Source organism: Rattus norvegicus, chromosome 13 (genome assembly GCF_036323735.1).
Source record: "Rattus norvegicus strain BN/NHsdMcwi chromosome 13, GRCr8, whole genome shotgun sequence".
Taxonomy (NCBI): Eukaryota; Metazoa; Chordata; class Mammalia; order Rodentia; family Muridae; genus Rattus; species Rattus norvegicus.
In genome coordinates this window covers 71,948,951-71,971,803 of record NC_086031.1, presented here as the reverse complement: position 1 = coordinate 71,971,803, position 22,853 = coordinate 71,948,951, and the positions used below count along the sequence as shown (strand labels likewise).

At 37.9% G+C, this 22,853-nt stretch overlaps 1 protein-coding gene across 5 annotated transcripts in view; it reads left to right on the top strand.

Annotated features, from left to right (window-relative positions):
• The window catches only part of Rasal2 (RAS protein activator like 2), a 293,984-nt gene that overhangs the window by 130,920 nt on the left and 140,211 nt on the right, over nt 1-22,853 (top strand). For all 5 annotated transcript variants that reach the window (XM_017598813.3, XM_008769638.4, NM_001401196.1 and 2 more), the window contains exon 3: nt 6,597-6,720. In XM_017598813.3, coding sequence (XP_017454302.1) covers nt 6,597-6,720 — 124 coding nt within the window. The remainder of the gene's footprint in view (nt 1-6,596; nt 6,721-22,853) is intronic.

The window sequence follows — 22,853 nt, the reverse complement described above, 5'->3', positions numbered from 1 at the left end:
CAAGGCAGTCATCATGCAATTTAAAAACATTTCAATATAATTTGCTTGAAGATATATTTATCTTTGTATTTATTGATTGTAAGTAGCAATTGGACTTTATACAAAACAGCTGAAAATTACCTGCCATTTATCCTGGAGTTTGATACCTGGGGCATATTTCATTCAGAATAATTTTCTAATTTTTTAACAAATGTTATGTTTCTGTGTTAAGAATTACAAGGATAAAAGCACAGTTTTTTTTTCATACCAAACTTGGTGATGGAAAGAAGACAAAAAGTGAAGCTGGAGAGATGACTCAGTGGCTAAAGGGACTCACTGCTTATGTATGCAAAAGATCCATGTTCAGTGCCAGGCCCAATACTGGATGGCTCACAACGATCAGTAACTCCAGTTAAGGGGACTTTCCTGCCCTTTGTGGGTATCTGTATACAGGTAGTACACATACACATAAAATAATTAACCAAATGTTAATATTTGAGGAAGAACTGGAAATTAGAAAATATTCATTTACTAAAGAACCTTGAGTTTATTATATCTACCATTTTGAATCTACTGGCAGTGGGGGGGAGGGGTTACCAAAGAATGCTTAATTAAAAGAGGGCTTGATTTTAAAAACAAGGGCTCTGATTATTAATCTGTAGTACATATTGAAAGAAAAAGCAATTAGAAGTAGGAAGACTAGTCAAGAGCCTACTATTTCACATATCTAAAGCTTTGGTTGCTTCCCAATGCCCCTTGAAATATATACATAACCTGTGGTGTTTTGTGTGGGCATGATATACTTTGGTGTTCTACCCTGCTTTAATCTCTTAAGAAACTCTACCCAATTTGCCTATTCTTCGTCCAAAATACATTTTAAAAAAACAAAAAACAAAAAGCTTTCCATGCTAATTAGCCTCTTCCCTAAATGCTTTTCCCTTTGCCTAAAATGGTCCTCATCCTACCCATAAAAGATTTATTCATTCATTTGTGGGTTGTGGCTACTTTAAGATTTAGGGAGTAGCTAGTAAGGTACAAACTGTCAATTTATATTAAATTAGTTGAAAGTTATAATGTTGTGGGAGGAAACTAAGACAGTTATATTTTAATGGCCAATTAGGGCATTAGTGCAGAGGGAAGAGTCTGGGAAGTGTCAGTTTCTCTTGAACCTTAGGGTGAGGAGGAGTTGGCTGACAGGTGCAGAATGGAACGAATGAGCAGCCGCATTTAAAGCTGAGAGAGTAAAGCAAACAGGGCACTGACCTGTAAAGTGGGGGCTGTATTAGGGCAAGCACTTTGGTATTCCTGGACTAGAAAATCTGAAACTGGACATAGAGCTAGTGGCTAGATGTGGGAGACCTGTGATCTATTGTGAGGAGTTTGCACTTTATGGGGTAGTACTTTTGAACAGTATCATTGTAAAAACAAAAAACTATGTACAATTCCTAAAGAGCAGATAAATAGGATTGTGTTCTAGTCGCAGTAAAAGGGTTCTCCTCCATCTCCTGCAAACACACCTCTCCTTTGAAAATCACTGCTAGAGTAAGGGATGACCACGGAAGGGCGGTAAGTCTCAGGATAACATGATCACATTTGCTTTTGAAACTACTCAATAAGTATGTGCTATGTTAGAATAATTGATAGAAGACTAATTCTATTCTGTATACAATAAAACCAGCCCCTTCCACATGCATATATATTCAGTCACAGGCTAACAGGCAGCTTAGCACTGAAATGTTCACTTTACTACAGGTATTTTCTATGAACCATTTCCTAGTTGGGGAACATCATTTTGAATTTCAAGCTGAGGAAGTAGAGAATCTCTGGAGAAGTTCAGTCCTACTGAACAGAATATCCAGGAGACTTTGGCCAAGGGTTCTCCTATGATTTTCCAGGGAAGGTTTTTCAGAGGACAACTAAAGATTGAGAAGACAAGAGATACTCACTGGTAGGCTGAGCAAAGAGGCCTGACCTTGCTAGTGAAAGACTTCTTTAAAATCTCACCATTCCTGGAATCAGTGGAAGGCCACACCTCAAAAGCACAGAAATTAATTTAGTTGATTGGTTTACTTACTACTTCTGACCAAGATTTAAGAAGAAAATAGACATACTGAGAATAGATTTAGATAAATTTAGCAGTCCTAGATAAATTTGTCTGCCTAGAATGGTCCTGTTTCAGACTTCCTGGGCGATTATAATTTGCGTGATGGCTGAGAGCCTCTGTATAGATGGCACTTTGAGATGCTTATCCATAGTAGGAAAGAGAGAACACTACATACACCTTAAGGCAGTGGCTGTCAACCTTGTGAGCATCTGAATCTTGTTAAAACAGTGTTGGGCTCTACCACTACAGTTCTAATTTAGCAGGTGTGGCAGAGCCTGATTTATAAAAGTTTGTTGAGCTCAGAATAAATTGAAATTAATTTCCATATGATACTAAGCAAGGAGACAGAATTTTATAGGAAGCATATGTGTATGTATGTGAATATGTTAATACAAATACACTTGCTCTCCGGGTGTCATAGACAGTTACCAAGAGAACAAAGAATTTGCATTTTGTTTTGTTGTGAACACTTCTTAGAAACTATTGAAGCCACTCATCCCTTACAGTTTTCTGCCTCCTCTACAGAAGATTAAAATTGAAGTACTTGGTTCTTTTTTCTTTTTCTTTCTTTTTTTCCATTTTTTATCGGTTATTTTATTTATTGACATCTCAAATGTTATCCCACTTCCCAGTTCTCCTCCCTCCTCCCTCCTCCCCTCTTCCCTTCCTTTCCCTCGATGAGGGTGCTCCCTACTTGCCCACCCACTCCTGCTCAGTGCCCTGGCATTCCCCTACCCTGGGTCATCTAGCTTCCATAGGACCAAGAGGCTCCCCTCCCATTCATAAGGCAGACAAGGCAATCTAATGCTACATATGTGGCTAGAGCCATGGGTCCTCCTATGTGTACTCTTTGGTTGGTGGTTTAGTCCCTGGGAACCCTGGGGGGGGGGTCTGGTTGGTTGATAATGCTGTTTTTCCTATGGGGTTGCAAACCCCCTCAGCTCCTTCAGTCCTTCCCCTAACTTTTCCTTTTTATTGAATCCAGAATGATTCAAAAGCCCAGTCCAAGATCAAAGAAATGTTAAAAAGCGTTCATAGAGGGCTGGAGAGATGGCTCAGCGGTTAGGAGCACCCGACTGCTCTTCCAGAGGTCATGGGTTCAATTCCCAGCAGCCACATGGTGGCTCACAACCATCTGTAAGGAGATCCGGTGCCCTCTTCTGGTGTGTCTGAAGACAGCTACAGTGTACTTATATATAATAAATGAATAAATCTTTCAAAAAAAAAAAGCGTTCATAGAAACTGGGAGATGTGTGAGTTCTTACGAAGTTTTTAAACCAGAATATGAAATGGTAAAATAAATTTAGGACAATCAGAACAGAACAAATTGATTTCTAAAACTGTTTTTGACTTAGCAGAATGCTAAGATTTGTGAACTCTTAATTTGGTTCATTTGAATGGAACAAAATTACCTATAAATTGGTGTCTTTAAAATACTGTATCTAAGGAGCAATCTTGAGTGTTATAATAATAAAATATTCTTAAGAAATGTAGGGAGACCGGAGAGATGGTTCAATGGTAAGGAATAGTTGCTGCTGTTACAGAGGATCTGAGTTCAGGTGCCAGCATTCAAGATAAGGTAGTTTACAGCTGCTTTTAACTCCAGCTTCAGGGGCTCTACCAATGCCCTCTCCCACTTCTGTGGGCATGCGGATCCCACAGGAATACATGCACACATGCTCACATTAAATGAATAAATGCATAAAGAAAATTTAAATAGAAATTTAAATTTAGGACAAAAAATTCTCATGGTAATCCACTTTCTTCGAATCAAGAATAAAAAGGCCTAATTTTTCAGAATAAATACTTTAAATAAAATGTATGATCATAGTTTAAGCATTAGAAATGCAGCATCTATGTTAAGACTTGGAGAAAATACTTGATAATAAATTTGGGGTCCAAATAGCAAGACTGATGTATTTTATTTCTTTCTTTATAATAGTGAAAACCAAGCATATAGAACCAAGAGAAGTTTTTTCATGGATATGGTCTTTATAAATTTCTACAGGTGTGTTGGAGGGGTGGGGGAGAATTACCTCCTCCTGCGATGCTTAAATGCCTGTTCAGGTAATAGTCAATAGAAAACCACTACAGATAGTTATGTTTATTTGCTCAGTGATCCAATTTTTTAAAAATTTACTCCCTTAGTGTCTACTTTTGAAACAAGTAAAAGTTACTTTTGTTTTTTAAAGTGAAAGTCACTTAACCTTTCCATAGCACTCCTTCATTATTTAAGTAGAGACAGTATAGTTTACTACTGAAAGGGATGGAAGACTTAGGTTACTTACTGTTCATGGAGTTTTGTATTACTTAGTATTTTAGAAAGAGTTTTGTCTTTGTTGATTATACGATTTCTGTCTTTATAATTTTATCTTTCTTAATTCTGCTCTTTGACTTATGAGTGTACAAAGAGTAAGTTTAGTTAAAGTCATAAAGGGAGAGTACTGTGTAGTCCTGTAATGAGTGTGTGAACTTTCAGTACTGAGCAAGTGCTTGCATATCCATTCTTCAGAGGTTCCATAAGGAACAGAAAGCTATAACGTCCTTGACCCCAGTCACAGGGGTTGGATGACTGAGCATTGCACGAGTCAGGTACAAGCCTACCTGCTTCTGTTTTGTTGGAACATTTGATGTGATACGTGTCGATTGCTGCCCTTGGAGTACCAGGTGTCTCAGAGGAAAATCTTAATGTCTCTTCATATGCAGGATTATCCATTTTCCCTCTATTGATTAGTGTTGTCTCCTGTTAAACGCATTTTCCCCTATGCAAGATTAACATAATACTGCAACCTTATTTTGTTACTTTTCTCTTTTACATCTACAGCACATTCTGGAACAGGTTTCCTATGTGGTATAAGGAATAAATCAAGTCCTACCAGCCTTGCCCCTCTTAAAGATTCTCTCCTTGACTTAGCACCAGCGCCTGGAAAGACCCCTTCTCCCATGCTCTACTGTGCTCCCTTTATAAATGATATATATCCTATATTTTCCTAATAAGAATTAAATGTTAGTCATTATTAACTGCGATTTCGTAAAAGCTATTAAGAAGAGTAAGAAATTTATTACTGATTAGTTATTGACATACTTTACCAAACTAGTACAGTTTGTGATGAAGGTTAGAAAATATCATTTGTAGGGCTGGAGAGATGGCTCAGCAGCTAAACACACTGGCTGCTCTTCCAGAGGAACTGAGTTCAATTCCCAGCAACCACACGGTAGCTCACCATCTGTAATGGGATCCGATGCCCTCTTCTGGTGTGTCTGAAGAGAGTGACAGTGTACATACATAAAATAAATCTTTTAAAAAGAGATTAAAAATGTAATGAAATATATTGAAACATGGCAGGGAATGGAGAGAAAAGGAGGAAAGACACACTCTTGTAACGTTATATGCTGTTCTGCTTTATCTTTGTTGTTCATGTCTTACTGTATGAAACCATAAAGTTTATCATAAATACTTATAGGGGAGAACCTAGTGTTTACAGGGCTTCATTTGGCTCTGCTTTCAGGCCTCAGCTGACTCACTGGGGCTTTGGACTTCACATCCAGTAAGAGTGAGGAAACTACTAACCCCGCTCGCCGAAGAAGAAACTTGATGCCATCAGTTTATTCTACAAAATTAACCTGTTGCATAGTGTAAATTCATAGTTCTCATCCACTTATGCAAATAATCATTCAGTATGCTTCTGAAACTATAGCAGAAAAATACTTTTTGCTGTTAAAGAAAGTTGCCCCTTTGGAATAAAACATGCTGTTTTATCTTTGTACCTGTGCAAATGTCTATATATGTTTGCATTAGAAATACATTTTATCAACTATACTTAACTATTTGATTCTTATACTGAATAAAAGTTGTGTGATCTTCTTTAAAATCTTTAACAAAACCAACCCCATTTTCAGAGAATTTTTGAAGCTTAATTTTTTTATAGTCAGTTTTTATTTTAATATTTGCCTTTTTGAGCATGGGATAAAATTAAAGCTTCTAAACCAGTTTCTGATACAGAGGAGTGTCAGTGAATCAGCTGAAGCTTGAAAGCCTAGCTACTATAAAGCCCTGCATATACTGTGTTCACACACACACACACACACACACACACAAACACACACACAAACACACACGATAAATTTTATGCTGTAAGTTACATATACTACGACATTAACGATAATTAATAAAACAGCACATATAAAGTTACTGGAATTCCTTGTCTCCCTTCCCTTTCATTTGTCTGGGTGTTCTCTGAGCTTCCGGAGCAGGTGCACACTCAGATAGGATTTGGACAGACTCCAGGTCAGCTAATTTACATACTTGTCTTTCCTGATCCTTCTGTTTTCTTTTTAAAGAGCAGCTTCCTGCTAAGGGGTTGGTAATCCTGTAACATCTTTTTTACTTCATTTCTACATTCCTCCTACTTTCAAATCCCATTCCACACTATCTTCATTCATTAAAAACAGTCAGTAAAAGTACATAGACACATTCATTATTTTGTTTTCTCTGTGTCTCTTGGCTACATAGATACCTGTGGATGGACAGGATCAACAGGCAGATTCCACCAAAGGGCGATGCCTGAGGAGAACGGTCAGTGTTCCTTCAGAGGGTCAGTTTCCAGAGTACCCACCAGAGGGCACCGCTAAACTAGGTAAGCTAAAGAAAGGAAAGAAGTGCCTACATTTGATTGGATGACTTAAGCATTTGTCATTGCTACAGTAAAGCAAAGTATTGTATGTCTCTCCTTAAACCATTGTGTTGAAATCAGTAGCCCCAGATTTAAAGTTCATCAGAGTTCTATCCAAGTACAGCAGTTATGTGCTAATAAGGTCGATCCGAGTGCCACCTCTGTCTTCAGAACAAGGCTTGTCTGTTTCAAGCCCTGTGGGAGTGGCTGACACACCCTTTTCACAGCTGTTGGTGTTACTGTGGATGTTAGAGTGGGCTAATTTAACTTTGCATGGTCTATATAAATTATTTTCAGACTCATGGTTTGAGTGGATGACAAGGGGCGGGATGTTAGCCTCTTCATTTCAGACCGAGAATAGTTTAGTTATAGAATACTTGTCTAGCATTTGATCCCACCATTCCACAATCAACCCCCCCCCCAAAAACAGCTAACCTTTCCCCATTTTATATTTTATATATGATTTTATGTTTTGTTATTGTTTTGCAATATTTAAATAATTAAACTGGAGTGATAAAGGAATACACACACAATTTAAAGTAATCAAGCAATTTGGAAACCCCTGCTTTTGGGTTTTTACATTACATTATTATGTATTTAATAAACCATAAACATTTAATCACAGGTACATGGTAAGTAAATAAAGTCATTTGTGTCTATTTTCCATATTGTCTTAAAACTTTCTGCCTTTAAAACATATTAAGTTAGCAAATATTCTCTCCCAAGTTTACTATTTGGAGAAACCATATTCCAGTCATCGTGTTTACTTGAGCCACATTAGCATATGTTGAAACTACTTTAGGTCCTCATGATATGAGAACTTGTTGGACTGTAAATGTTTATACCCTGCTTTATTTCACATGCACTGATATTCCATATATACAAACTGGCCAAGAGCCACCATCTTTCATTCCCTCTTCTTTATTGTCTCTGCTATACTGAAAAGTGCTCAGGTTTTAAGGAAGTATAACCATCATCTGAAAAGTTAGTACAGAGTTGGAGAAGCCACAACTAGTGACTACATAGTGAACTGTTAAGAGTCTATGGAGTTCCAGGTACTGTTCCTAAAGACTGAATAAGACAGTGGCTAGCAGAAGTACCTGGTTGTGAGCCATTTTCTAGCTATTATTCTAGACAGGTCTGGCAGTTGTCCTGACTGATGGGACTTAGGGATTCAGAGTAGTTTTCCTAAAATTAGCACTAAAATTGATTCTCAATATGAGAGTGGCAACGCTTATCTCTTGAAGAGATTCTTCTCTTTCATGTCAGTTAAATCTTGAATTACATAGCTTGTTTTTTCTTTCCTGGTGAGTTTAGGCAGGTTACCTTCTATTGAATGTTGCTTTGAATACTTTTTTGTAAGTATTTAGTAGCATTTGGTACAATTTTAAGAATAAAAAAGACTATAATAGGATTTTAGTAATTTTTTAACTTAACAAGATAGAACAAATACATGTAGAAACAAAACTATAAATATTTAAGATTAATTGTTTTTATTGGTATTTTTATATGCTGGCAAATAGTCATTGAAAAATTAGAATGCTTAATAGAACATCACAAGACAGTAACTATATATGCTAGGAAAAAGAAATTTAATGTGGTGTGCGAAGCTTCTGCACAGAAAAGTATAAAAAGGATTTAAATAAAGAAAGTCTAGGAGATAGAATCGTGCTGAATGTTCGGGCCCTTGTTTAGCATGGATGAAATACTGGATTTAATTCAGACTGGGAAGAGAGAGACAGATGGAGACACACACAGAATACCACTTTTATACATTAGAAAACAGTATTATTTCATTTCTCAGGATCACAGTTAAAGAATGACATTCCTATATTCCTTTTCAAAGTTATATGGATTCTTAATTTTACCTAGAAATGACATAGACCAAGAATAACTGGGGTATCTAGGAATGGTGGTACATACTTTTAATGTCAGCACTCTGTAGGCATAGGCAGATGGATCTATATGAGTTCAAGTATAGCCTGGTCTTCATAGCAAGCTTCAGGCCAGCCAGGACTACATAAGAAACCCTGTCTCAAAATAAACAACAACAACAAACAAAAGTAAGCCAGGGTATGGGAAAATAAACAAAAATATGCAACCTCTTGGTATCAAGATTTTAAATCTAATTGAATAGGATTAAGAATTCTGAAATTGTTGTGCTTTTATATAAGATGTATATTATAACAAAGTGGGCCTAGTGAAATAGTGAGGGGGTCACTCTTTCAGCCTGTTGTCCGGTCAATCAGATAATATTCATGAAGAGCAAGGGCATGTGTGTCTTCACTTCTTCCCTAAATCATGACAGAACCAATTCCTAATGCACTATAGGTCTGAAAGAGAGAAGTAGATAGGCTTGTAGAATGGTATTGTTCTGATCTTGGATAGAGGGCAACATCTTTAGCAGAAGATAAATAACACTAATATTTAGGGAAATAACTGATTGATTCAGTTGATAAAGGTTAGAAACTATATATCAAAAGACTGTTAAAAAAGTGAAAGTGTGGAGCAGGACAGTGTGCTTCTAAAGACCTAATACAGGAAAGGGTTAACCTGATACATATTCAGGTTTCCTAAGGAACATGAATGAGAGGATTGGCATAGTATTTACTGAAGAATTCACTGAACAATACACCCAATGATACCTGCTGTCGCATCCTTTTAAATAAAGCTTCAAGTTGCAAAACTGATGTGCAGTGTCAGATGTCAGAATAGTGGTTAGTTTCAGGGAAGAGGTAAGAATGAGGGCACAGTATGACAAGCTCCTGGGGTGCTTTCAGTGTCCTTTTTATTGACTCAGGCAGTGGTCACACAGCTCACATCTACTTTGGGATAATTCGTTAATCTCAGCATTATTCATTTGAGCTCTATGAGTGTTAACTTACCAAATTGGGGGTAGAGGGAGCCAAAGATCATGTTGTCAAATATATGGACTAAATAATTGAACAAGAGGGGATAGTTAAGAACCACCATCACTTCTGATACATGCTACTAAGGGAAAGCTACGATAAGGACTAAAAACAAAATCCTTACAGGATTTAACAACATTAAGGACCTTAGTGAATTTAGTCGAAAATAACAGTTTTAATGGAATATAGTAGCAGAAGCCATACTGAAATGGCTTGAGAAGATAGTCTTTTCAGAGATGAAATTGAATAGCAAGAGACAGATCACTTTAGATATTGCCTGTCAAAGGGATGGGAGGCTGATAGATACTCCATAAATACTGAGTGACTGCATGAGTAAGGAAGATTAATGAGGAATAATGATGGGGAAGGATAAAGGACAGGTATGTCTGTTAGTCAGTCTTAGTGATAGTGTTAGTGAGTAATATTGATGATCATGCCATTTTGTCTTTTTTAGAACTTGAAACAATTCGTAGTCTGCTCCCACTCCTCTGGTTCTCAGGTTAATGAGCCCCGGGAAGTGCATGTGTTGGGATTTACATTAATTTTGAAAAGATGCTATTTCAAGTTGTTTCTTGTGTGTGTTTTGTTACAATTTAATAATGACCAAAATTTCATTAATCTCCAGAGCTAGAAAAAAAGGTCTATGAGGTGGATATAATTTTAAAAATTCTATTGTCTCTAGTATCCCTGAAAGGTACATTTTTACTCCGTTTTTCCAATAAGGGCATTCTACTGAGAATCCCCTAATCAACTACCAAGTGTAATTAAAGTAAGATGGAGGAGGCAAAGTGTGCCTTTAAAAATTCTGTTGCCTGTTTGGAACAGGTATAACAATTTTGTTTGTTTTAGACGATCATTTCAGTAACACTATTCGATATTTAAGTTTTAGAATCCATTGTAGGCTCTGGGGGGTTAGAATTGGAAAAAAATGTGTATATAAACACTAATTTTGTGAGTTTGTTTTCTACTAAGGAGTCATAGACAATGAGCCCAAGTAAAAAGTGATGTCATATTGCCTCATCTTGACAAGAACAAAGCAGAAGGGAAGCCAAGGTGTCTGGAATAATCATTTTCGTTTCCCATGAAAGCCCTAACTGGTGTTTGTAATTACCTGGCTGACATGTAATTAGTGTGGATGTCATATGTACAGAAACTTAGGAATAGGGAATCCAATAAGGAGAGCAGTGAAGGAACAGCAGGTAACCCCCGGAGACTAGAGGGGAATGAGCAACTAGGACAGAACAGGGTGGTGCCACGCTCACGGTCAGCCGGACCCTGAGGTTTCGGGTCTCTGGAGGTATTAGTTCTTACCCTTCGCAGTGCCTAATAGCAAAGGTGCAGGAATGGGGATCCAGAGACAAGTCAGGATGCTGCCATTACAACAGTCGCCTGAACAAGAATGATAGCAGCCTGAGTATTTGCTTTCCCTCAGTATTAGTCTCACGTTCAGCAGATTCCAACATTGATTTTGTTCCATCAAATACTTAAAAAAAAAGATTTATTTACTTATGCATATGAGTAAATTGTGTTGTCTGCATGTACATTTGCACACTAGAAGAGGATATCAGGTTTCACGGAACTACAGTTATTAGGTAGTTATGAGCTGTGTTATGGGTGTTGGGCATTGAACTCAGGACCTCTGGAAGAGCAGCCAGTGCTCTTCACCTCCGAGCTATCTCTCCAGGCCCATCAAATTATTTTTTTTTTTGTGAAAATATAATGTTTTCTGAAATACTCATTTCAAGATTTAGAAAATCTAGTAAGAAGAAATACCCAATTTAATAAAGATGGAGGGAAAAAAAAGAAAATCTAGTAAGACTACTCTTCCCCTTAACAATTAAGGGGAATTAATTAAACCTTTCCAGGTTTTAGCTTATTAATCAAAAGATTATAATTGAGACCAAAGAGATTGCTTAGTAGTTAAGAGCACTGATTGCTCTTGCAGAAGGCCCATATTTGATTCCCAGTACCCACAAGACAGATCACAACTCCAGGTAAAGGGATATGACACCCTCTTCTGGCTTCCATGTGTACCAGACATTCACATGATATACAGTCAATCATACATGCAGGCAAAACATATATACACTTCATATTTTTTTAATTTAAAAGATTATGTTCAAACTGTTCAGAGTTTTCAAAAATGAACTGGCTTCTTCAGTTGACAGTATTCCTTGTCTACAATCAGTAATGAGAGCTGATTAGTTACAGGAACATAAGAGCTGGAATTTAGTAGATGTTTATTTTTAGTGTAACTCTAACCTATGAAGCCATCCTTTTAAAAGAAATATTTCTATCATGCAGAACTCTGGAAATAGAGGAAGGTAAAGGGTTAGCAATGGGCGGTTTTATAAGCTTTCCATTTCTTGATACTGCCATACAGTTCTTCCTGGTATTTATCATATGTAGATCACAAGCAACTCTACATTCCTGTTATGTGCACTTAACTCCCTAAAGTGTGTCAGTTATAATGGAACTCTGACATTCTGCAAGGCAGCATAATAGCAGAGGACGTGTACCACCAGTCCTATCGGTGTGCCGGGTGACCAGAAGAAGCCTCTCTGATTTTTCTCTCTCATCCTCTCTATCCCGGCTCAATACATTATTCGTTTCTGTGAAGGTGACTAAGGGCACCTTTCATTAAATTGTTATACAGTTTGCAGTTATTTTATAGTTTTCCAGCAGATGGCAGTAAAATGTCTCAAGTAAAGGACAATTTTATTCAGGTCCTTTGTATAGACAGGGTTGTTGTTCCCAGTTTGCACATTCAAAGTACAGGGATTAGCACATTAATATTAATAAAACACTATTGTGATTGGAAGATGAGCTATGAAGAGGGATGAGTAGATAAACAATCAGGAACAGCTTTTAGATTCGTCCTAGATTTCTAGGAATAGAAATAACACATTGAACTTAAACTTCTAATTATCCTCCTTCTACAGAACAAGTAAAGCTATATACTAAAGGGTTTTATTGTGAAGACCTAGTCCTTCAAGCATATGGAAAACAAGAAAGGCAAACGTGTGCATGTGAGTGCACACTTGTGTGCATGCCCATGCCCACACAGTAAAAGCTAATAGTAGTTAGATTGTGGTAAAAAGGCATTTGAAAGAGCCAGCTCTTGATGTAGTAACAAAGAAACCACCCGTCATTCTGATTTTTTTCTGCAGAATTTGGAAGCAGATGGTATCATAGGATGGTTAATTCATGGGTCATGTTCTCTTTTCCATTTTACTGCTTCTCCTACTTATATATCTAGTTATATTTTTAGGGAGGAAAAAAAGCACCCAAATCCCCAGAGTATCTGGATTTTTGAGATACCAGGAAAATTAAAAGCAAGTTACTTTACCATATACAATGTGAATAAACAAATATTTGAACATTGAAGGATAAGATTTTTCCTTCCTCCTCCCCTCACTGTCATTACCCCTCAAGCAAATGTTCAGACCAACACTCTCCTGGTAGTTTAATATCATAAAAGGAGAGACATAATGTTGCTAACTTTCTTTATAATTAGCAAACATGAAGTAAAACAAAAGACAGACACTAAAATAAGCAAGCGAACAACAGAAAAACAAACGTAAAAACAAAAAGTCAGCGGGAAATTTAAAAACAATTGTCTCTATTTGCAGAAAGATAACCTACTATATGCATGTTGCGGGATATTTGATCACACTGTGAACCCCTAGACAGTGTTTCTTATTTGGAATAAAACTGTTTCTAGTTGTGGTGTGGCTCAGCCCTTAGCACACACCTTTAATCCCAAGGGTTGGAAAAGACACACCCTTAGTATAGACCCTAAGTTCCAAACAATAAAGGTAAAGTTAGTTTGTAGAAGGAAGCTCCCCTGTTCGAAAGTGATGTCTAATTTAGTGGCAAAGTGAAGAATCAGAGAAAGCTTGGACAGAATAGGATACGCCCCTCTCAGGAGAACAGAGAGGAAAGAGGCGACATAAAAAGGAACAATGCAGAGGGAGACAGGAAGGCAGCAGCTTTGCCAGGAAAGTTTTACAGAAACAGGTTGAAGAGAGAACTGATTAGACTCAGGTAAAGACACACTGAGCCAGAGAATGAGAAGGAGCCAGAGGATTAGCACAGACTGTCAGACTTAGTTTGAGGCCAAGTAGAGCAAAAAGTCACAGGCTGAGTGAGAACCAGATTGGATCAGTCAGTGTGGAGAGGAGTTGGAGCCAGAGCAGCTGAGCTGGCCGGCCAGCCGAATTCCAGAGGAGCTAGAAAGGGAGAGCTCATTCAGCAGTGAGTCTCAGAGGCTGGAAACATTCCGGGCTCAAATAAGATGGGTGTGGAGTCTGGGGGCTTCCAGGATGAGGCCTAGGTTAGTGGACAGAGGCAGTAAACCTGGGAGACAACATTTACATCAGCAGAATAAAAGATACATTTACATATGCATGTAACAAGAACTGAATGCTATGCAAAACACTTCTTTTCTTGTGCAATTTTATTTGGTACATAAATGTAAACACAGGACACATTAATGGACTTGGATTTTAATAAACATGTTTATTGCATTGTGTTTAAAAGTAGGCTAAACGGGCTGGAGAGATGGCTCAGCAGTTAAGAGCACTGACTGCTCTTCCAGAGGTCCTGAGTTCAATTCCCAACAGCAGCCACATGGTGGCTCACAACCATCTGTAATGGGATTCAATGCCTCTTCTGGTATGGATATAAATAAAATAAAAATAAATCTTTTTTAAAAAAGTAGGCTAAACACACTTACGTCTTCAAACATTTGTCTATTTTTAATGATGTAAACTTTCAAAACTCTTCTAGCTTTCTGAAATCTAGAGTGAACTGTTTTTCTGTAGTCACCGTACTGTGTAAAAGTACACCTGAGCTTGCTCACCTCTCACTGTGACTTAACACCCATTGGCCAGCTACTCTCTTACCTGTGTAGCCTACATAAACACACACCCACTGGGAACTTTATTGAAGTCCAGGCTTTTAATTCTACTGCGATTGAGATTATTTGTATTAGAAAATGAGGCAGAAATCAAGCCGGAATAGTGTTCAGCCATATCCTGTCAGTTGACTCAACAAGGAGGATGCCCTATATGCATTAGATAAATACTTCAGATAAATACCCTCTACAATTTAACTTGTACTTAGAACCTTAAAAACTAAATACCTAAAAGTTATGAGTAGAGTAATAGTTACCTTAGGTGTGGGAGTGGGGTCGAAGGTTGGAAGGGGTGTGAGGAGAGTTAGAGAAGAGTAAGTTACCAGGTTCTGTAGCACAGCAGGGTAAACAAAGTTACATAGAACACATTGTCTATCTTTACATAGTCAAAAGAGGATTTCAAATATTTTCACATAAAGAAATGATAGTGGGTGATGAATATTCTGATTATCCTGAGGTGATCATTACTTTGTGTATCTGTTAACTAAACATAACTGTCTACCTCATGGATACATACAAGTATGTCAACCAAAAGTAAAATGTTTAAACTTGGGATTGTAATTCAGTTGGTAGATTGCTTGCCTAGCATGCACAAAACACTGAGTTCAGTCTCCAGGACCATATAAAATTGGGGGTAGAACACATGCTCAGGAGGTAGTGTAATAAAGACGACGTGACATGCTTTTAAAAAAATCCGTAATGATGGTGGTAATACTAATAAAGACGTTTTGCTGTGCATGGTGTTAATTCCTGCACTTCTGACACTGGAGAGATTGAGATAGGGTGATCACTATGGCCATGGCATCCTAGACTACTAAGTATCCTCTCATTAATTTTTAAAGCTTTTTATTGATCTCTGTGAGCCTCACATCCTGTGCTCCAATCCCACTCATCTCCCTGTCCCTTCATACACACCCTCCACTCACACATATACACATACATGTGTGTACATGTGCATGTGTGTAAAACATGTAGTCGTATATTTAATGTATGAGGCTAACTATCAAAATATAGCTAAGTGGGGTAAAAGTCGTTTCCTCCATGAAGAAAATTTGGTTAGAGGGCTGGTGAGATTGCTCATCAGGTAAAGCTGCCTGCTATCAAACCTCACTTAGTGGATTGATTCATGGGACCCACATGGAAAAAGGAAAGAACTGACTCTCACATGTTGTCCTCTGAACATGTACATACACACACACACACACACACACACACACACACACACACACACACACACTAAAATATAGTTCAAAAACAATTTAAAGTTGTTTAAACATAGGACTGTTGGTTATTGTTTTAGCAACTGTATAAAACCAATGAGCTCTAAACTATATACAAATATTATTAAGTTTATATACTGCTCATAGAAAAGAATAAGTCACTTAGTCCGTATGGACAAATAAAAGCAAATTAGAACAATAGTGGGCTGCTAATTTTTACACATGAAATTATCAAAATATGTTTCTAGGAGGATAGGATGAAACAAACATGACAGTCCATTAATGCCAAATTGCCCTTTTGGAGGTTAGACATGTGGAGTACATGAACTCATGCAAGCTCATACACATCCTCATAGAAATAGTAAGTAAATCTTTAAAGTGGAGACCTGAATTTGGGTAGTCTAATATTACTTACTAGACTCATGGCTATTAATACTTGAAAAACTAATAAACTGACATAAACAATTTTTCCACATTCTGATTACCCCACAGAACAAGAAACATAATAAAATTATTACTTACCAGGGTAGGAAAAAGACATTCTCAGGTCTTGTCATGTGAGAAAAGCTTGTTGTGAGTCTATAGACCACATGTAGCTTTTAATGTTTGAATTCATTATTAGAAATGTGAGCAATCAGAACAATAGGTTAAGTCACAGGCACAGAATTTATGATTCATAGAAGACTTGCTCTGTAGCCTTCATTAAGTTTTATTTAGCAAAGGGACAACGAGAAGAAAATGTCCTTTACAGCATTCCTGAAGCATGACAGAGGATATTTCTCTAATCTCTAGACTATAATAATCTACTCTAAACTTGTCAGCAAGGTTGTAGTCAGGCATAGTAGTGCTTGCTCTTTAATCTCAGCACTAGGGAGGCTGAGGTGTACAAAGATGTGTGAGTTTTAGACCAGTTTGTTCTGCATTGTGAGTTCCATGACAGCCAGAGCTACAGAATAAGACCTTGTCTAAAACGAACAAATAAATAAAATCCCATATTCAGTCTACATCACTTGCTTTGCCTTTTCTGTCCAGTTATTTCCCCCTGTTTTCGTGCTTCCAAACAGTTGTGTCTGTATGGATAGCTTTTAAGTTTCTATTCCTGGCTTCTTCTTCTCCTCTCAATTCAGAGCTGTAATCCCAGATGGATGCCCTGGACATCAGTCCCAGCGTGATAACACCAAAACCACTGTCCTATGTAGCTTCCCTCTTCCTTGCTTCCTCGCTTCATAACCAGTTCTCATGTTAACTGTCTGTTAACATGACTACTGTATTTGCTACCTCGATTTCTTCCATTTAAAAATTTTTGGCATTTCCTTAGAGGACTAGTTGAATCATATTTCTTTGGTTCAACCTAGCTATCTCAGGTTCTGGCCTGACTGAACTGCTTCAGGTTTTCCAGGCAGCCTCAGACACAATGGCTTTGCTCACTTTGGCCATCAACCTAGAGTGCCTTGCTCTGTTCTTCCACTTTTACCCCGTCCTCCTCTATGTGGAAATGTGCTCTGTCCTAAGGCCCAGATCATCTCTTGGCAATCTTTCCCTTCATTCCACCAGTCAGCATTCTCTAGTAAGAGAATTTACCCATGCTAAATTGTACTAATATTTGGACGTGTGCCCTTATGTTTTCATTAAGTTGTTGGTTTGTATCTTCATTATTAGATGGGACTTTGTAGATGGTGACAGGACTGTGATTTAGGCACTCAGGTTGTCCTGAGGTAGCTCGGGCTAAGCAGGTTGTAAGTTGCATGCAAGATACGCACTGAACCTATCTTGGAGCTCTCAGAAAGCATTCTATTTTCTCTATCTCATGATATCTCATATTTCTTTCCATATTTGTTTGCATAGTTGGAAAATTTTTTCTCCTCTAAAGTGCGGGAATAACTCAACACTCTGTTGGGTGATGAAGGTAGGAAGAAGGGGTGCAGTTATGATGTACTTTGAGGTTTATTATAGAGACTTGACCTAGATCCATAAGGACTCAGGGTCTTTTCTGAAAGGAAAAGGAAACTACATGACTTGGATAAGTTGAGCAAAGCTACCTAAGTACCAGTAAAGGTTGAAACCCACTTCCTCTTGAGTGCCTCCCCATCCCCATCCTACCCATGAGATTCAGATGTGTGATTAGGAACCAGAAGTAGGAGCAGAGGGCTAACAAACCAGCACATTGGTGCCAATGAAAATAAGAGAAAGATGTACTTTAAAACCCCATGTGATTAAGAGCACATCTAACAATTGTATGGAGTGGGCACTTAATAGCTACCGAATTCCACAGTGGTAGATATGGCTCCCAGAGGTGAAAAATGCTTGCAGACTAGGAGAAAAGTTTTCCTGTTCTGATAATTATTTGACATCAGTGACATAGCATGAGGCTGAAAGTCAGAGATGAGTTTTATTTACCTTTGTTAATAAATTGAATTGTGTTTTCTTTTGCTTTCTTGGGGTTTAGCAGTGACTCTGAACTGTTATATTTAGGCTGAAACATTTAGGTTTAGTAATAAACTTTTCAGTCTATTACTCTTCTGACTCTTAATTGATGTAACAATTAAAAAAATATATCAGCTTTACAGACTCACATGAACTATTTTCAAAAAGACTGGTTTGTGTTTTCCATAACAGGAATGGAGAACTATAGCTCAGATACAGGCATGATGTATCAGTTTCCTAACAGAGAATGAAGATTAGTTCAACACTTCATTAACAAATATCTTTTTCCTCTCATTATTGAGTAAAACTAGAAAGGTTTTAAAAGAAACACTATTACTCTCATTTTTCATAGTTGTTTGTTTTTCAAGTTTCATTTCACTGTATTTTTATCTTATTGGTGATAATGGACTCTTATTAGAGTTGATAATTGTAGTACTGTTTTTATCTTAGAAAAGAAATATTTAAACATTTATTCTTGTAATGAAAGCACATTTACCTGCTGATTCATATCATAACTCTTCACACAAAATTTTAAAGTTTATTTTTGTATGTGTATGATTTGTGCATGTGGGCGCACATGTGCAGTGACATGCATGTAAAGTTAAGAGGACAACTCCTGTGGACTCATCTCTCTCCTCCCATTGTTATATGGTTTCTGGGATTCAAATCAGGTTGCCAGGTATGCCCAACAAGTGCTTTATCATTGATCTCAAAGTCTACCTGATATTTAAATATTGATGGTTATTTTTCCAATTGACATACATCTGGGGAAAGAATTGTGTAATTAAGGAAGCAATTCTTTTGGATATATCAAATCAGCCTAATAGTTCCTACTTCACAGAACTCGAAAGAGGTCAAATGCAGATTCCCTGGCATATTGCTGGTGTGTCTGTAGCTTGTGAATACTAAACTCTTTCTTTCCCTTTGCCACTCTTACTTTATAGTCTTTCAGAAACAGAAACAAAAACAAGAGGGGGATCAAGTGCAACTTTATTGTTTTTCTCAACTGCTTCTGTCTACATTCTGTGTTAACATTTAGCATTATTTAGGTTGACATTTACTATACTTTTATTAAGTCTTTGTTGACCATACTATATACTAAACTGCCTTTATTAAACAGGACAGTTGGGGAGTATTACTGTATACTAAAGTTAAGGCATTGATTTGTATTATAGGTCCATGTTACTGCAAATTGTTCGCAGATGACGAGAACACCTTGTACAAGCCTGCTCAGAAATCATTTGATAAGTTAAGCTTAGGATAGTAGATGTGGCATGAGTGGATGGAAGAAAACCAAGTGATGTGTTACAGTGTCTGAGCACTGCACTGGGAATGTGTACCAGATTATGGATGCTCCTGACTCTATCACAAGAGCGTTCCATTTGTTCTCTTCCTCTGGCCATTTACAATGTCATCATTCCTATCAAAGCCTATATGACCATAATATAGATTTTATGTGTGCCTTAGTTTTAGTACTCTGTCGTGGAACAGACTAGATATAGTCTTGGTAAAAAGGAGATCATTTAAACAAAATCTGAGTTTTTCACACTATTTGTTGTAATGTTTTGTATTCTGTTTAGTGAACACTTTAAAAATCTTGCCTAGTAAAAGAAACAGTTCTACAAACGTAAGCAAAAGAAGACTTCAGAGAGTCTAAGAAGATGATAATAGCTTGTGAGTTCTAGTGCATGAAATCCGTAAAGGTATTTATACCTTTATCGTAGAAAAGAATATTATTTTAAAGAAACCATGAATGATAAAAGTTTAATTTTCCTTTTTACATTTTCTATAACTGTCTGTGTCTCCTCCCTTCCTCCCTCTTCCCACTCCCATGAGGCAGATGCTCTTATTATCCCTCTAAGTCTGTTAATACTCAGGGAAACTGAGGCACTATTTGTCTAAGATCTCATCACTGGCAAGTGGCTCAGCTGGTGTTTGAACTTAGTAGTTTGTTCCTAAGGTCAGTCCTACCCACCATTCTCTTCCACATACAAATAGCACCTGCAAAGTTCTAATTAAAAATTTTGAGGGTAGAGAGAGCACATTGGTCAGGAATGTTTGCTGCCCTTCCAGAGAATTCTTCTTTCAGAAGACCTGGGTTCAATTCCCAGGTTTAGTTCCCAGTACTTAATAGAGTGGCTCACAACCATCACTAACTCCAGTTCCAGGGGAACAGACACACCTTTCTGGTAAATATTGGCCTTGCAGTACATATGCATGTGCACATACACACACACACACACACACACACACACACACACACACACACACACACACACACACACAAACACACACACGCAAGTATGCAGAACAACATTTTTTTAAATTAACTTGAGTATTTCTTATTTACATTTCGAGTATTATTCCCTTTCCCGGTTTCCGGGCAAACATCCCCCTAATCCCTCCCCCTCCCCTTCTTTATGGGTGTTCCCCTCCCCATCCTCCCCCATTGCCGCCCTCCCCCCAACAATCTAGTTCACTGGGGGTTCAGTCTTAGCAGGACCCAGGGCTTCCCCTTCCACTGGTGCTCTTACTAGGATATTCATTGCTTCCTATGAGGTCAGAGTCCAGGGTCAGTCCATGTATAGTCTTTAGGTAGTGGCTTAGTCCCTGGAAGCTCTGGTTGCTTGGCATTGTTGTTCATAAGGGGTCTCGAGCCCCTTCAAGCTCTTCCAGTTCTTTCTCTGATTCCTTCAACGGGGGTCCTATTCTCAGTTCAGTGGTTTGCTGCTGGCATTCGCATCTGTATTTGCTGTATTCTGGCTGTGTCTCTCAGGAGGGATCTACATCCGGCTCCTGTCGGTCTGCACTTCTTTGCTTCATCCATCTTGTCTAATTGGGTGGCTGTATATGTATGGGCCACATGTGGGGCAGGCTCTGAATGGGTGTTCCTTCTGTGTCTGTTTTAATCTTTGCCTCTCCCTTCCCTGCCAAGGGTATTCTTTTTCCTCATTTAAAGAAGGAGTGAAGCATTCACATTTTGATCATCCGTCTTGAGTTTCATTTGTTCTATGCATCTAGGGTAATTCAAGCATTTGGGCTAATAGCCACTTATCAATGAGTACATACCATGTGTGTTTTTCTGTGATTGGGTTAGCTCACTCAGGATGATATTTTCCAGTTCCAACCATTTGCCTATGAATTTCATAAAGTCATTGTTTTTCATAGCTGAGTAATATTCCATTGTGTAGATGTACCACATTTTCTGTATCCATTCCTCTGTTGAAGGGCATCTGGGTTCTTTCCAGCTTCTGGCTATTATAAATAAGGCTGCGATGAACATAGTGGAGCACGTGTCTTTTTTATATGTTGGGGCATCTTTTGGGTATATGCACAAGAGAGGTATAGCTGGATCCTCACGTAGTTCAATGTCCAATTTTCTGAGGAACCTCCAGACTGATTTCCAGAATGGTGTACCAGTCTGGAATCCCACCAACAATGGAGGAGTGTTCCTCTTTCTCCGCATCCTCGCCAGCATCTGCTGTCACCTGAGTTTTTGATCTTAGCCATTCTCACTGGTGTGAGGTGAAATCTCAGGGTTGTTTTGATTTGCATTTCCCTTATGACTAGAGATGTTGAACATTTCTTTAGGTGTTTCTCAGCCATTTGGCATTCCTCAGCTGTGAATTCTTTGTTTAGCTTTGAATCCCATTTTTTAATAGGGTTATTTGTCTCCCTGCTGTCTAACTTCTTGAGTTCTTTGTATATTTTGGATATAAGGCCTCTATCTGTTGTAGGATTGGTAAAGATCTTTTCCCAATCTGTTGGTTGCCATTTTGTCCTAACCACAGTGTCCTTTGCCTTACAGAAGCTTTGCAGTTTTATGAGATCCCATTTGTCGATTCTTGATCTTAGAGCATAAGCCATTGGTGTTTTGTTCAGGAAATTTTTTCCAGTGCCCATGTGACAGAACAACATTTAAAGTGTCAGGATTCTGTGTTCTTCATCCCTGTGAAATTGGCAATGTTTGAATATCTTACAAACATGAGTTCATAAGCCGTATTCTGTTTTACTGTTAATTAGTGGGAAGAATGTGTAGTTTTTGTGTCTGTTTGTGTTCCCTGTGTGGCCTTCTAAGAGCCATGATAGTGTCTTCTTTCTCCAGACTCCAGTGAACACTTCCCTAGGAACATACACATCTCTTTCTCTCAGTTCTTGTCTTAGTAAATATCATTTAAGTATTGAACTTTCCTGAGAAAGAAGGGGCATTGGATCTTCTAGAACTGGAGTTACAGACAGCTGTGAGGTATATTATAGATGCTGGGAATTGAACCCAGGTCTTCTGAAAGAGCAGCCAGTGCTCTTAACTGCTGAGCCATTAATCTAATCCTCTGCTGATATTGAAATGTCATTATCAACAAAAAGTAAGTGGAAGATAATAAAAGTAAGTGAAAAGTAACTTTATCTCAGGAAAAATAGAAACCAGAACGAACACTACCCAATTTGTTCTATGAGGCCACAATTACGCTTATACCTAAACCACACAAAGACCCAACCAAGAAAGAGAACTTAAGACCAGTTTCCCTTATGAATATCGATACAAAAATACTCAATAAAATTCTTGCAATCAAAATCCAAGATCACATCAAAACAACCATCCATTATGATCAAGTAGGCTTCATCTTA